Below are 17,418 nucleotides of genomic sequence, written 5' to 3'. Positions count from 1 at the left end.
TAAGTAGCTACTGATGTAGCGGTTTACGAGGTAAAATCGCTACTTTGAATAGCGGTTTATACCGTAAATGACCAGGAAGTCCAAATGGGAAAATGCACGCCACGTGGGAGTTGTGCGCCTCGCGCACCTGGCTTGTTGGGAGCATGGCGCATGCTGGTTGCGAGCCGCGCAAGCCAGGTGCGTGGGTAACACATCTCCCACGTGGCGCACATTTCCTCCTTTTGTCTTGCGTTGGTCTTGTTCTGTAGAAAATTTTCAAAAGTAATGTTATTATAGTATTTTCCAAGACGAATCCAATTATATAAATTTTATTTATCATATTATGAGAAATATTTATGATCAATTTAAATTTTATAAAACATAAATGTCTTATATTTTGAAACGGAAGGAGTAATAGTTTATCACGGTCCTTTTATATATCATGTGTATGCCATAAGCCACTCAATTGTAATTGATGTTATGTGACCATGTCTACAAGAATATAAGACTTTGTTTTTTTTGTTTTATAAGACTATGTTTTTTGTTTTAACAATTGGGTAATAAGACTCTATGTTAAGATACATAGATTACCTCCAAAGTAAGAAAGCTTAAGAATATAATCTCCCATATAATGATTGAGACAGGCATATTTAGGCTATGTTTAGTTCACCTGAAATTTTCTGATCTGAACTTATCTGATCTGATCTGAACTTATTTTTTCTGATCTGATCTGATCTGAACTTATTTTTTCTGAACTGATCTGATTACAAGATCTTATCTTTAGATTTCTCTCAATATATAAGAAAAAATATAGTCATGTGGGGTCTTGTTTGATTCGTCTCAATGAATACTTTATTAATATTCAATCATTATAATTTTTACTAATATGTAATGAAAGATATTTAATAGTAAAAATGAGTTTAAAAACTGACAGATCTGATCTGATCTGAACTTATTTTTTCTGATCTGATCTGATCTGATTAGATCTGAAATAAGCAAAAATAAGGTGAACTGAACATAGCCTTAGTCCATTAAAATTGCGCATCACCCAGGACAACGGCCTACCACCACTACTTTTTCATGTGATTGTATTCTTGTGAAGGTTGATATCAAACCATTACTGTTTATGATAATCATTTTCCATTTTATCACTATTTATCAACAAATTTTGACAAGTTTTCTCTCACTGTTATATAAGAAAAAACATATTTAAGCGGGATTTTGTTAAATTCGTCTCAACACGAGAATCTAAAATATCAACTTTTTATAATTTTTACTTATACGCAATTAGAGATATTAACATTCAGAAAACATCTCGATAAACGTGAAAACGCAAATGGTGTAACTATTTTAAAACAGAAAAAGTATAATATTTCCTTACTGGTATAATGAGTTTTCGAATAGTTTGCTTCTATGTAAAGTATACCATGATACCCAAGCATGATCCATCTATCTCAGTTCATAGTAATTTGTATGTTCAAGCTATTCTATAATGACTTGGAAGTTGGAACCACCATCTTAAAATGTCATGAATGTTCCCCATACTAATCTCTAACATCCCCAATGTCCCCTATAAGTCGTGACATAGTAGTATATGCCCAATGTCCCCTATAAGTCGTTGTGACATAGTATTATATGCCCAATGTCCCCTATAAGTCGTTGTGACATAGTATTATAAACAATTTACGATATAAACCGCTATACATTTGCCTCGTAAACCGCTACCGACTTAACTTAAAGTTCAATTACTACTCTGAGTAGCGGTTTGCTTTGACGAAAATTTAAAAAAATTGCGTGCTATTCTATGTGAACAGTATTCATGGAATTAATTTCAAGTTCAACGCATATGAGAAATTAATACCCCATTTGAAATTATTCATGAAAAAAATTCGAAAATTTTCCAACAGTTAAAATTATTACACCTATTTCTTAGCCACCCAATTGAGCTTAGAGTTGGAAAGAAAATGAGAGTTTGGATGAGCTTATTCAAACCCATGTTCAGAGACCAATAAAACCAACAGCCCAATACCATATCATAATCACTGTCTTATTAAAGAGCATTATAAATCTGTTATATCTCAACCAAGAATAAGTCCACTCTCAAATTACAATTCCAGAAAATTCAGGTAAAATTTAAGAAAATTACAAAAGCATAAACAAGCTTTTCCTGCTACTAGACAGGACAAGTGTGGGGGCAAACAGGCCAAGGCAACAACAGATCTTTTTTCCCTTTCTTTTTGACATTGCTAAAAGACAACAAACACAACTTTTTTATAGGAGACTAACAGAAATAGTAATCTTGAGGAGCCAGAGATTAATCTAAGAGCCTGTGAATAGTAAGCATATCAGCAGCTTCCTTAATGGTGCCCTTTTCAACATGATCCCACCAATTGTACAAGAAGTTATCGACGACAAGCCTGAACCAAGGAGAGAGCTTCACACCCTCCTCACCCGCATCAGCTTTCCGGCAAATCTCCTTGAGATCTTCTCGGCTGACGTACTTGGCATCAGCCACTTCATCAGGGTTTGGTGTCATTGAGACATCTTTTACAATGAACAGCAGGTAATCAACTGCAACACCGTGCAAATTTGAGTCAGTCCGCGAACTAACTTCAAGAAAAAAGCACACGGGAAGAAAGATACAGTCGAACTATGACGCATACTCCCTCCGTTCAGAAATTATAGTCTCTTAGTTACATTCATATACTATTTTAGTCTGCCCAGAAGCCCAGCAAAAGCTGTCACCTTTTCTCATGTAGTCATGATTTATGATTCGGTTTTGCAAAATGCCGCTACTTATAAATTATAATAACTGATGAGAAGATGATGGAAAGGACTCGATTATTAATGAAGGGGTTCTTATGTGAATTCATGTAATATCTTAAAAGTTTGGTATGTGGAAATGGGTGTATGGGGATTATAGGGTGTGGATAGGGACAGGAAATTGGTGATTACTGATTACTGATTGGAATTCATGCAGATATTGCCAACTCCCTGTTTAGTTGGTGATGGATTAGGTTGGAAAAAACTAGCAAATTTACACAAACCACCTTAGTAATACCCTTCTCCTTTCTATTTACTAATGGCATCCATGTTGGTAATTTTATCCAGTACCTCAATTCCCATATTACCTCCCCCTAGGTATTTGAAAGACGGGAATACAAGCTATGAACTCCTATTCCCCTTTCACCCTTGTACTCACAAACAAACAAGGCTTACTGAGAAACTGGAATTGGAACTCCCCCAAACCCTCTATTTCCCAAAAACAGGTGCCCTACATAAGGGGGTGGAAGCAAATAAAGGGGACGTAAAAACGGAGATGGAGTAAAAGAAATTACGCTCATGCTCTCCCCATTTTCCATCCGATGGAGCCTTGTACAACATGCGTCCAAGAGGAGTAAATTGATCAACTGGCACATCTTCAGCTGGAATGCCCAGCTCATCTAGAAGCTTCCTCTGTGCAGCATTCCTCACACCTAACAGCAGAGAGCAATTGGTTGAAAATTTTTGACCCAAAAGTGCAGAAATACTTAATTGCATAAATTAAGAGAGATTTAAGTACCAAGAACATCCTCCGGAATCAGCTCTGATTCACGATACAAAGGATGACTACAACACGTATTGGTCCACACAAGCGGAAAAGTCACCTTTGTGGAAGAACGTTGCTGTACATAGAATGAACAAGTCAAGAAGCTGATTTAACACAACATTATCTCAAATGTCTACTCAAAAATCCCAAAATACATCTACTCTCGCCCAATGCTATGTAAGAATCATGTTACTCAGACTCTTTATTTCCCTCAAATACCCATGTTGGATGTTCAGAACTTGAGTACAGGTATAGCCTATGGACACTTCAACATAACAATTTGGGCTGATTATGTAAATTTTGCATAAAGTAGCTGGTTCCGACACTTGGATACCTGCTCGTATTCGATATGAAAACCTGAGTCCTCGACACTTTGGCACACCAATGTTGCACTATTTTGACTCTTACAGGCTAGCCACAAAACCTATGACTAGGAGTTACATGCAAAGGGCAAGGATTAGAAAGGTAGGGGTTGGTTGTGAAAAATGACCACGGATGCATGATAATCCAAAATCAAAAGTTACAGAAGCATGAATTCAAACTCCTGTTTACAAAATTGGCAGTTAGCTTCCTCTTGCTAGAAACGCATACTGTGCAGGGTCAATAAGTAACCAGGTTACAACTAACATAACTAAGAGCTATATAGTACAATATGAAAGTAAACTATTTCCAGTAATTGGATCTTGACACTAGCAAGACAAAAATGGAATCAGATTCAATGCCATACTCTAATCTGTTATAGCAATGTACGAATAACATTATTGCTTTAAATAACAAAGATGAGGATATAAGACAATAAAAAATTCAACATTCAAATCCATTTTAAAGTAAAATGAAAACAGAACTACAACTTTTGACAAGGACTTTTGGGGGTAAACTCAAGGCACTGGATGGAATTTGAATTTTGACAAGGAATTCATTGATGGATAAGAATCAGATGGGTCAAGCAAACATATGGTGACCTCTGAGACTCTGCATACAAGAGCATCCAAGTGAGGTTATCGTCTCATCGACAGGAAGTCCGCTAGTTCATTTATGCATCATACATAAAGTGTAAGGTTCTAACTTAGAGAAGATTAGCTGATCTAACCTAAAGTAGTTCTAAACATCCAATTATAAACTTTAACTTTTAGATAGAATGGTGAACAGACATTTGTAACCTTCCAATGGTGAAGCAGTTGAAATACCTGAAGAAGTAATTCATATTTTGAATTGAACAAGAATACGCTGAAAGCCCGGTGAAGTGCCTTCCCTGCATTGATGTTCTCCATCAAGTGACCTGTAAAGTATAAGCAAATACAAAAATTAGATGGAAACAAGCCCAGGAAACCCCGCAAAAAAATGAAATAAGGCAATGCCACTATCATAAGTAATGCGATGTCCCAGCTGTCCATTAAGGAAACATCTTAACCCAATTGTTCGTTTAATCTCAGTATGCAATTAAGAATTATCTATACTTATTTATTTCCACTGTCATGTTTCAACCAAAACTGACAAGCTATATTTCACAGCAACCGAAACAGAAGTGGAAAAAGAATTCAAAAACAGGAGTTTAGAATAAGTAGCAAACAACAAAATGTCCACATCTTGACTATGAACACGCAATACACACCTTTGTAAGTAGTCTAGAAGCCAGTTATGTAGATAATGATAATAATAATAATAGTGTGGAGTTCAAGTTTGGAGATATTTTAACTTCTTAAAGAGGTATTAGTGGATATCAAAGGTGATTACGAGTATCTAGAGGTCAGAAATGCCAAAGAACCTACAGGTAACAAATTAATAATAGCAAGACTTTCTGCCAAGTTTCTTAAAAGTCCCAAACACTATGACTCAGACTCGGGGAAACATAACCTTCGCTAAAATCTCGGCGACAGAAAGCTGAGAAGCATTAAGAAGGGCTATAAACATAATAATAATAAAATGAAATCCAAAGAACAACAAATGTTTGCTCACTACACACAAAAACTCCAAGCAAACTAAAGCTACATTGATCCTAATATTACATCATATCACTAAAGAGCTACTAATTGGATTTCCACCAGCAAATCTTATAATTGGATTATGCAAAAACTCAAGATAAACACCATTGACTAGTTTATCTGAAGGCATCAGGCATCAAGTGGTCATCAAGGTTTGGTTTGCGCTAAAGATACCACTTCCCATTCTATGCTACTTGAGTTCACCAACAAGATCCAATAATTGTTCTGACTTTCATGCTTATGACTTATGAGGATCAAACTTGAGTTTAGGGTGAAGCACCAAACATGCAAGCCAATAGCGGTCGCTTTGGTTTGCATGTTCGGTGCTTCACCCTAGTCATAAATGGTGGTAATGAACGCATTGTAGTGTATATCTGTAAAGGGAATCCTATGTTATTACCCATGATAATGCTACTTCATCCCAAAATATCCATTTTCTTCGTAGAATTTCATTACCACTTGGGAATGTGGTATTGGTGGTTATAGAAAATTTATAAAGGAAAACCAATGTTCTGTAACGAAGTTTCATGAAATTTTCTTTAACAATTTACACTATAATTCATTACCATTACCATTACCATTACCATTACCATTACCATTACCATTACCATCATATATGACCACTAACTAAACAAATATAGACATTGAGCTACTGATAATTAGGGGTTGAATTGACTAAACACTGATTTAATTCTTAGCAATTAACAGTATCTCCAAACTATCAGAGGAGGCAGAAGAACTCACAGTTGTACTTGGTATCGTGGCCGATTACATTATCAGTCTCATCCACCAAGATACATCTGTAAAATAGTTAGACAATGCATTAGAAAAGAGGATATAGCAGAGTCTTGTGCAGTTTAGTCCTTATTGGCAATCCAAATTGAAATATTAGGAAAATGACCCGAGATTTGATACATGTCGACAGCAAACCGTATAAGCAACATGAAGGCATGTCAATATTTAGATCCTAATGCACTCCAACACTTTGAACATTAAGCACAAGGTACATATTTCCAGCATGAAGGTTCATGTAAGAACTCTGAGATGCACCATATCGATTTGTCACAGCGAAACCATCAAGGCAACAAAGGCACAGATCGGATTCGTCGCACTTGTAAAAAGGAACAGACCATCACATTAACATAATGAGCTTAGAAAGCTAACAAAAGTCACAAGGTCTAGTATTTGGCAACTGATCTCAGACATAAAACCATTAAAAAAAACTAGCTTTTCCCAGAAAGAATAGCATCATTCAACCATCTTTGTAACACCCATTGACCAACTAACATCAATACTTCCTCCCCTCCACAAAGAATGCAACACTTGCATTTTCCCACCACTATACAAATAATAACATAATTATGTGAGATCTTGTTAAATTTATCTCAATGTCTAGTTTCAAAATACTTCCTCCGTGTCTTTTTAAATACAAAAATTAGACTTTCACGTATAACAAGACATTACTTTGACCATGTATATCTATAATTACATATAGTTAAAAATTATAAAATTTACATATTATAAAAGTGGGTCATGAGACGAATTCAATAACATTTCAGCTAACTATGTTTTTCATTATGTACAAATCATAAATCTTAGTCGAAGTAACAGATGTGATTGTGAATAGTGGAAAAGTCCAATTGTTGCATTTAAAAAAAAGGAGGACGTATATTTTTTGACAATTTGCACTAATACATAATTAAATTTATGTATGGTCCGTCAAAGTAGTGCATTGAAGACCGTGAAAACTCAAGTGTACAAAGCCAATGAAGCATATGACAAAACATTTGCTACCATAAAAAACATTACCACATGAATTACTGAAATTCAACATAATCAAAGCATAACCCAGATCAACATTGATCATAAATAAGAATCTCCAATACTCAAAACAACAAAATTCCATACCTTGACCAATCAATTAAAAAAAAATCAAAATAAGCTGAACCCAGAAACAAATTAATCAGTAACAATCAAATTCAACTAATAATCACAAACTTTCTAACAAAATGAGCAAAGTTTTGAAAAGGGTAATTTTATAGTGAAAGAAAACTCACTCATCTTCAAACATAAGTCGTCTTTGAACAGCATCCATGGTAGAATCAGCAAGAATGTCATCCATGGTAGAGGTGACCAAAGATCGAGCGAAGAAAGAAGGAGAAGAAGAAGAGAGGAGAGAGAAAGAAGAAGAAGACAGAGATTTGGGTTTGTTAAGAGAGAGAATCTGGGAAGTTTTGCTGAGGAGAGAGAAATTGGGAGGATTAAATTTATAGACAGTGGTGGCGAAAATTTTGAGATGAGATGCCATTACTATAAAGTCTATACTATACTTGGGACGATGATGATAAATTGATAATTGAAAATTGTAATGAACATTTTTATTTTTTGGGAGGTTTTGTAATTGCCAATATTTTATATTTGGGTTGTGTTATGTTATGTTGTAGTAGCAAAATTAATCGTGTTTATTGGTTATTTTCTACACTTGAAATGGATGTTGTACATGAAATAATCGTGTTTATTGGGTTTTTTGGCTATATATTTTTCTTACGTTTCGTTTCCTACGCATAATATATGTTGATATAGTGATATGCATTATTTTGAGTGCGAACGTGTCATAGAAGTATGATTATTTATGTCATGTTTAGTTAATGTGTGAAGAATAATATTTGGTAACAATCAATTTTAAATAGTAAAAATCGGTTAGAAAATAAGTTTTCGTAGAGACCAGATTTTCATTAGTTCTAATTAGCAAAAATTAATAAAGTGTGTAAGAGAGAAAAAAAAACATTAGAGATCGTTAATTATCAGTTTATACTAAATAGTAGTGTTGTCAGCAAAAATGAGTAAGTGATAATAGTTCTGGTTGAGGGGATATTCTCCCCAACTTATTTTCAGTTCAATTCAAATTCAATTCAGTTCAGTTCAGTTCAGCTTAGGACGATACTTTTACTCTCACATATCACTATTCATTTCAGTTCAGTTTAGTTTAATTCAGTTCAGTTCAGTTCAATTCAGCTATTTTATGCCGAAGAGAACATGCCTTGAGTGGAAATAAGATGATGTGAACATGGTTTTGATTTGTGAAGTTTTATTAGGTAATGCTCATAATATGAGACCCGATCTCGTTTACGTCATTGTACTTTATGACCTTAGCGTTCCATACACCCAAAAAAATCAAATACCATACTTTGATATTGCTGAAAGATCTTAGTATTCGTACATATTTTAATGTTCATGATTTTGATATATTAGGTTCACTCGTTAAAACTCATTTCTAAAAGTATTGAAAGCTTTATTGCATCACTTTGCTCGTACAAATAATAAATCAATATTGTCATGTTATTTTGAAATATACTTGCGCCATTTTTTTTCTTTGACTGTGGAAGCTAGTTTGCGTTTTTTTTTTTTTTTTAATGTTTGTACTAGGAACATGCATTATAAGTATTTAGTTTGAATATAATTTATCGTCTATCCAGATAGTCGAATAGCGAAAAAACATAGCATGACTCAATTTTGTTTCAATTTGAGTGAGAACATGAATGTTTCAACGTAAAATCGATAAAAAGAATTGTCTTTTACTGTTTTTAAACCCAAAAGAATGAAAAAATGTCTAACGGGAGTTGTGTTTTAGTTTTTATTCACTTGTCATCTCATAGTAAGTCAAATTTAGTTTTTAAAAACGTGGCCTTATTATAAACTAGTTAAATTAACGTATTAAATTAAATACCCTTATTTGAGCAAAAAAATTAACAAAATAGACGAATAAAATCATATCAAGTAATTCTATAAGATACTTTCTCAACCTGATCATACATTAAGAACACAAATTAAAACAATATCAAAATTTGATTACAAAAGTGTAAATTGAAAACACAGAGTTAACAAAATCAGTGGTGATTCTATAACAAGATCTGATTCTAGCAAGATCTTTTGAAGTTTAGATAAATATGACTGGAAACAAAAACAAGTTGATTTGAGATCATATTCATACGTCTTGATTTTCTAGATCTGAAATTATTAATAATAGAACAAAATAAAGAAGTTACTTCATATTATAATCATGAAATTGATCTTCTTTTTTTTTTTGTCAACTTATGAAGTTGCTGGATCTGCTTTAGGAAGTATATAGGTAGATGCATGATACACATGGCTACATTGGCCTTGGCTCGTGAAACTCGAGGGACCTTTCTTGTTTATTTCTCTTAACTTCTTTCCATATTTAAGGTCTAGGAGAGCTTGTACACGTTATATATTTCTTTTAAATTTATATAATCTATACTTTGTGACCATTAACATATTTTATGTTGATTATTGTTTGTGATTTATATACAAGTAAAAATATAATTGTATGAAATTTTATTAGATTCGTTTTAAAAAATATTTTTGAGATACAATATATTGGTACTTAATATTTTTTTTTAGATAGCAGAGTTGAAATTTCTTGTAAGGAGGGGAAATTTGGGGATTCCTCTTGCAATGAATGAGACTCAGTCTTAGGATCATTAAAATAGCTGCAGGGATGGCAATTGGACGGAGCAGGTGTGGAGGTACCACACCCACATAAAGTTCTCATCTCCATTCCCGTCCCACCACCCGTTGTAGTGGAAAATTCAAGACTCATTCCCGCCCCTACCAAGTACGTATTTAAACTCATCCCCGTCCGCCACCTGCATGGGTTCCCGCACCCAATTCGTACTTACTTCATCCCCCCACTACCACCCGCATCGGTATCGCACCCGCTTTGTACCCACGTCATACTCACATACAAATTAATATAACTATGTAAATGGAATTTTAATAATAAATATGCGGGGAGGATGGGGATGCAGCGGGGCGGGCGGAGATGCGGCGGGTCGGACGGGGCAGGCGGGGACGGAGCAGGTATATCATAAAATCCAAACCCGCTCCATCATCCACTACGGATACGATTTTAATCCTTAGATAGGAGGTGATGACTGATGACAATGTCACTAAAATATCACCTACTGCTCCCGGTAATACTTAATTTTTATAAACGAAGTTCGAATCACTATTTATTATGTATATATATACTTCACTTTTTAATAGAGTACTACTTTTAATTTGTACGAAATTTGATGTTTTTTATTAGATCTCTATTATATAAGGCAACACATTGGGGACACCAAAAAATAGAAAAAGGAAAAAAAAAAAGATAGAGGATAACTAACTGTTTTTCATTTGAATGAAAAAAGGGGAAAAAGTATGACATTTAAACTGAACATCGATTTTTTGAGAAAACAAAATATAAAGACAATTTTTCTAGCCAATTAATTTTATTTTCTACTTCATTTGTTATCACACATTATCGCACGCATTGCGTGCATGTAAGACTAGTTATCATAATAAAAAAGTGTCATTTACAATAATTTTTAAATTATTACATTCTATATAAATTTTTAAAAAAATTATATTACTTATTAAGTAGGACCCTACTTTTATAATTCGCAGTGGGCAAGTGATAAATTAAAAAACGGTTTGGTCAACATTAAAAACACACAAGTGAAATTTTGAAGTTGTCTGTTTGATAAGAATATTGGAAGTGTACATGAAGATTTTTACTTCCAATTAATAGACAACGTGTTTACCTTCCCCTAAATAAGTGAGACTTTTGAAGATCGTTTTGGTGTTGTCCTTCAACAGGTTTCCTCTCATTCCAGGTCGATTTCATCAAGACCTTTGTCCCACATCCTCTTTCCATCGCGCGAGATTAGTATAAGTTGGTCTGAATATGTAATAGGTTGTTTTTATTTCATCGAGTCTGTAGGAGCCAATGAAGCTCTTCTAGTTTCCTTGGCTTTGTCTTCCTTTTAGTTGTACTAGTATTAGGTTGTACTTTTAATTTTACTTAATGCACAATTTCTCGATGTCCAAAAAAAAAATAAAAATAAATAAATAAATAAGTGAGACTTCCCCTGATCAACAAAGTAACTTGTAGAGAAAGAGAAGTAGCAAGTCTCTTCACTACTAGTACAGAGGGAGAAAAAAAAGGTTGCATTTTTCGGATAAATGAAATACTTTCTGCTATGATCTTCCAAGTGTTTGCTCCATTGACCATTAGGACTAAGTAGCTTTTCTAATTTTTGATTTTGGTGAAGTTAATAAGAGATAAAATTGGTGGCAACATGTGTAATGAATCCGAAAGTAAGATGACGGGTTTATATGTTTGTGTAGAGGACAATTTTTAAGATCAAGTAGTTGTTCACTTGGACAATGCTACGAGATAATTTGATAAGAGAAAAAACATGTATGTATTTATTTGTGGTCGATATTTTGCCACAAGCACAAGTCATGGCTAATGGCTTGATGGTTGTATGATGACTTACAAAGTGAGAAGTCGAGGGTTTAAAACCTCTAACAAATAGGGTGATCCGTTTGCGCTCTAAAATTCTTAACTATGCATATATATATATATATATATATATATATATATATATATATATATATAATATATATATATATATATATATATATATATATATATATATTATAATTTTGGCGACAAGTACAAACAGATCAACTAGGACACTAATTTACCTTGTCTAGCTGCAACGGCTAAATTATGAGTTGGGGTGACATCCGTTCTACCTACTTTCCTTATTTCACAATAACTAAATTCCCTGCGTATGGCTCTAATATCGTGCATTAATGTGGATATCTCAAAGGCTTGATACGGGCTATCGATAGCTCGAACAACTTCCATTGAATCTGAGTGAACTTGAAGGTGTCGGATTCCTCTCAGCTTTGCTTCGTACATGCCTCGATAGACAGCATAAGTTTCAGTTTGAAGAGACGACGAGGCGACAATTATTGAATTGCCTTCAAAGGCTCTATCCATATTTACATAAGTTGACCAACCAATTCCTGCTCGTGGATGCTTATCCTTATGTCTTTTCCAGGCACCATCCACTAACATGACACAAATATCTTGCTGGCAATTAGAAGTTTGGGAGCTCGGGATCTCCTGTTGGATTCTAGATGAGGAAGGGATATTATTACGATAAGTTTCCCTTATTTTATTGCTCTCAATACATTCTCTGAGAAGGGCTTCTTTTCGTTGTATAATGTTTGTAGGATCTTCATATAGAATATATATTTTAATATAGCGGATTTTGCAAAGAACAACAATCTTTAGATATTTTACTAGTAAAGTTCAATAAGAAAGTACTATATATTGGTTGGTCAAGCTTTCAAAAAAAAAAAAAGCAATGCGTGCAAAATTTACTAGATAATACATACAGCAGTAATTGGTTACGTCCCAAAAAAAAAAAAAATCATTGGTCATGTTGTATTCTAGATCCTTTCTAGAGTAACAACTGTAATTTCAAGGAGACATGGAAATGCATAAGAACTTTTAAATGGAAATGGAAAAGAGATAAATCTCTCTACGTGTAAGTGGAGAAAAAATGAAATTATAGCAACATCCGATTCATTATTTACAGATAACACATATAGTAAATAATTTACAAATCTATCATCATGCCTCTCGTATCGAACTAGGCAGGGTCCGACTTAAAAATAGGTAAAACTGTCCTTTTGGACTAAATTAATGAAAATTCAGTTTAGTCCGGACAGATTTTGTTCAATTCAGTTAATTTTCTCTCACAATTTTAATTAAGTTTAACATAATTCAATTCAATTTAGACAAATCAAATATAGTTCATTACAGACAAATTAAGTTCAATTCAGCCAAAAAAACATAACTACCCTATCCGTTCCTAAATACTCCATCCACCTTATTAGTTTATCGGTTTCTTTTGCACAAAGTTTTAGAAAACACAATGTTGTGGGGACATAAAAAGAAAAAAAAAACTATTATTTTAAATTAAAGTTGTATGGATGTGTGATGAAAAGTTAGTGTTTCCATTCCAAAAATAGAAACAAAAATAATAAATAAACTAATAAGAAACATCCAAAAATAAAAATACGGATAAACTAATAAACAACGGGTTGTAGTAGACTACTCCACTACTAACACTACTACTCTATTCTCTAGTAAACTCACCAATTAGCATCACTAAACCAACTACACCCATAGCCGATATCTGGAAGAACTCCTCAATGTGGAAAGACAAACCTACTGGAATTAAGATCCTTTGGATTTGGACCATTGGAACTGCTGCTGGTACAATCGCTCTCTTTCTCTCTCCTCCATCTCCATATATCATATATGATTTCCCAGTAATTTAACTTCCATGTTTAATTTAACTTTCATGTTTAATTTTCTACTTCATTGCAGTTCTTCTTACTTGCGTTTCCAGAACCCGGGTTCGAGACATGGAAAAACTCATGGACCAAAAACAACATCATCATCAACAACAACAACAAGGGTTATCCTCCGTTGATACTGTTCTTGTAGATAGTTCTTTACCGTCTGATGATAATGATCATTAGAGAAGATCAATCATAAGAACAAAGGATAGAAGAATTGTCTCCTTTTTTTTTTAATGTTTTGTTTTATTATTGAATTTTAACAGGAATTCTTGAAGAATATATGAAGTTCATTGAGATGTTTCATTGCTATATTGTTCTGAATTGTTCAAGGGAAATTTAGGGTTGGTTTTGTGTAATGCATGCCAAGTGTTTGTTGTATTGTTTGAATGAAAAGCCAAATAGGCACACCTTTTTTTAGGGCCCCCTTTCGAAAACCCGTGGTAAGATGAATTTCGTCTGGGTTGCCCTTGCACAAGGTGACCCAGATCAGGTCCAACAAGCCCCAATCTCCCCCCGCCCCCGACAATATTGAAATTTTGCTTCCACCAAGATTTGAACCTTGGGCTTTCATGTGGGAGATAAGAAGTCATACTTGAACCCAGGGGTCCTTGGTTCAAAATAGACACTGTGTTATAATGTGGGTGTGAGAATTATTAACGAATAAATATAATTTTATGTGGTTCACTAACAATGTGTGTTAGCCGAGTGTGTCTTTGTTGGGTTACTCGAAGGGTGTGCTCGTGGAGGTTCTTACATTGTAAGGCTTATGGGTGTTGGAAATTTCGAGTCTTCGGATTCTTTGAGTTTAGCTTATGGGAGAGGTTTAGAGGATTCCTTACACTGTGTTGGCATTTGTGTCAACTTGTCAAGTAATGAAGAAGAGTTTTTCAACTTCTCAATCTCCAAGGAAAAACTCTTCATGAGTTTATTATGCAGCTAACTTGTTTGGTTGTGCTATTACCTGCTTGTGATTTATTTATTCATTGGCCTACACTTGTGCTCACAACTATGAACATTCCATTTCTTTTACTCTGTTGTTTCTTTGTTTTGCTGTCTCCAGTGGTAGTATTTCGATTTAGCCGAATGAAATGGGTCATTATATTGCTGGTGGAATAAGTACATGAACAAGAATGCGGACCCTTTTGACAGGAAGAGTTTCATGAATGTTTTAGTGAGATTATGATAAGCTGAATCCATTGGAAAGAAAACCTGATTTGACCTGGTTTATGTGATGATTCAAGGGATAGATTATGTTCATCTAGACCTATCCAGACTCTAGTTTAACAGGGTCAAGACCATAAAATATCTTGACTCACCATTGTGATATCTGATATTAGTTGCATCCACGACTGAGTCCTCCATCCTTCTTCTCTATCACTAGTATAGGACTGAAAAGTAGCACAAGTGGTACTAAGGAAGGAAATTGGTGAGTGACTGTATATCATATTTCATAGCTTTGGCTATGCAAATATTGTTTAGTTCTAGCGAGTTCCTCGATACAACAGCAGTACAAGTTGCTGCATTGCCCGAGATGTAACTGCACAGGTGGTGTAGACTGTGGAGGACATGAGATTTGCAGTGAAATGACAAGGTCTTGTATAATGAATCATAGACGTCATGAGTACTTAGCAGTTAGCACCGTGATCTGCAATTTAGTCCTGCAAATTACGGGAGGGTTGGGGGAGGGGGGTGAAAGAGTTTCAAGGAGCAAGGTATTACTGAGAAGTTACAAAGTCTAAGAATCTAAAGCAATCTGATATATATGGTCTTTATCAGATTTGAGAACAGGTCAGAGTTTAACACTTTGGTGAAGACCTCTTGGTAACCCCCCCTAGTGCTGTTACATTCCGACTTTTCTGAGGCTTGAGCCGAGACCTTTGGTTAAGCTGGAACAACAAGCCTGTTACAAGCTTATCCAGTTATCCAAGTACTTGTTGGTCACATTCTGAAAGACTTAAATCTTTCAGAATTGATCAAATCAATTTATGAAGACATCGATTTGATAACTTTAAAGTCCTATTTTCGGACATGAGGCTCGCAATATCTTTTTACTCACATTTTGTATACAATTTTCTCTTTTTACCGCACCTTTTCCATTTCTCTCATAAATATTGCCCCTTCCCCTTGGTTTGATGAACAACAAAGCAAGTGAATTAAGTGAGGCAAGAGGTGTATCAGTGTATGTCTCAGTGGAGCCATAAAGGTGATATGAAGTGTAAGAACCATACTCTTCTATGTCACATTTTGATTCGTTCGTAACATGATCTGTGTATGTGTTTCGAACTATCACGTTTATGATTCCGGTGCTGTGATCTCCAAATTTTTGGTTGCTTGTATCACAAATCTGGCAACGGGTAGTTGGGAGTATTAATCAAACATGTGAACTTTGTCAAAAAAAGAAGTGGATACAAAGCCTTGAAGTGCCCACTTAGTTGAAATAAGTTAGCTCAACAGTATCTGTGTCTCTTTATCTGTCTCCATCTATGTGTGTTTCTGAACTGGTTGTGTTTTAGAAGTGGAGGTATTGCATGAGCTTTTGCTGGCTGGGATAGGGATTTTGATATGTTTCTTTCTTGTACTTCCATATAGGTCACTATAAGGAACTCCTCTCTTTTAAATAAAGTCACTTATTTTCACTAATGATCAATATATTTAGTTACACATTAGTAATTAATAAAAACAAAACTATAGAATTTGATTCTTTGAAATTGGATGTTGAATAAGTCTGAATTGAATCAAAGCAGATTTCACATGATGATTTCGATATTTATGCAAGTGATACATTGAGTGTTTATCAACTTTGATCACGCAAGCAAGTAAATGAAAATAAAGGCTTATTTGGTTTTCAATTCAATTTACAAATTGAGTGGGAAAAATTCAGATTCTGGTTTTCAAGAATTCAATTTACAAATTGAGGGCATGTTCTCCCCAGCTTATTTTCAGTTCAGTTCAATTCAATTCAGTTCAGTTCAATTCAGTTCAGTTCAGATCAGTTCAGTTCAGTTCAGACTAGTTCAGTTCAGCTCTTGACAATACTTTTACTCTCACATATCACTATTCATTTCAGTTCAATTCAGTTCAGTTCAGATCAGTTCAGTTCAGATCAGTTCAGTTCAGTTCAGTTCAGTTCAGTTCAGTTCAATTCAGTTCAGTTCAGTTCAGTTCAATTCAGCTGTTTTATGCCGAAGAGAACAGGCCCTGAGTGGGACAAATTCAGATTCCGGTTTTACTCACTAGTTTGGTTTGTTAATCTTGTATTGGGCACTGTTTGCAAATTTTGTTAGACTTGAGCCGAACTAAGCTCATGGGTCAACTTGCACGGCTTGTCCACCTATATCTAGCATTTTTAACGAAATATTTTAACTAGTTGTAAAAGTATAGAAGATCAATGTTGCTTGTAAGTAGTAAAACTCATTCTTTTTTATAATATTGTCAATAATTTACATTGATTAAAGCACAAATCACTATGACATTAGCTCACCATCCATTTCGAGCCAATGTTATGATTTTGACTTGATTAGGCCTATGTCGGATTGAGCCTTACCCAACCAAGCCCAATTGCTTCAGGCTAAGTTCAAATAAGATAAGATTAATTCAAATAAGTTGAGACATACTCTTAAGTTCACAATAATCATG

General features: G+C 34.5%; 1 protein-coding gene and 1 long non-coding RNA gene across 2 annotated transcripts; one reads left to right on the top strand and one right to left on the bottom strand.

Annotated features, from left to right (window-relative positions):
* Positions 1–2,010: 2,010 nt before the first annotated feature.
* On the bottom strand, positions 2,011–7,971 carry LOC104890234 (isopentenyl-diphosphate Delta-isomerase I). Its single transcript, XM_010675642.4, has 6 exons — positions 7,608–7,971; positions 6,295–6,350; positions 4,756–4,847; positions 3,542–3,644; positions 3,318–3,455; positions 2,011–2,550 (listed from the first exon to the last, which is right to left on the bottom strand). The coding sequence occupies exons 1-6, from the start codon at positions 7,856–7,858 to the stop codon at positions 2,294–2,296; spliced, it is 897 nt and encodes a 298-aa protein (XP_010673944.1). The 5' UTR covers positions 7,859–7,971; the 3' UTR covers positions 2,011–2,293.
* Positions 7,972–13,540: 5,569 nt separating this feature from the next.
* Positions 13,541–14,091, top strand: LOC104890235 (uncharacterized). Its single transcript, XR_789653.3, has 2 exons — positions 13,541–13,693; positions 13,808–14,091. It is a non-coding gene; the product is annotated as an uncharacterized LOC104890235 (long non-coding RNA).
* Positions 14,092–17,418: the final 3,327 nt, after the last annotated feature.

This window comes from Beta vulgaris, chromosome 4 (genome assembly GCF_026745355.1).
Source record: "Beta vulgaris subsp. vulgaris cultivar EL10 chromosome 4, EL10.2, whole genome shotgun sequence".
NCBI classification, from domain to species: Eukaryota; Viridiplantae; Streptophyta; class Magnoliopsida; order Caryophyllales; family Amaranthaceae; genus Beta; species Beta vulgaris.
Note: the sequence above shows the minus strand (reverse complement) of the source record. Positions and strands in the feature narration are given on the sequence as shown.

Coding starts and splice junctions, on each gene's coding strand:
- LOC104890234 (XM_010675642.4), bottom strand. CDS start 7,858: ATGGCATCTCATCTCAAAATTTTCGCCACCACTGTCTATAAATTTAAT. Junction 4,848..6,294: donor CCACGATACCAAGTACAACT/GTGAGTTCTTCT, acceptor TATACTTTACAG/GTCACTTGATGGAGAACATC. Junction 2,551..3,317: donor AAAATGGGGAGAGCATGAGC/GTAATTTCTTTT, acceptor ACGGTGTTGCAG/TTGATTACCTGCTGTTCATT.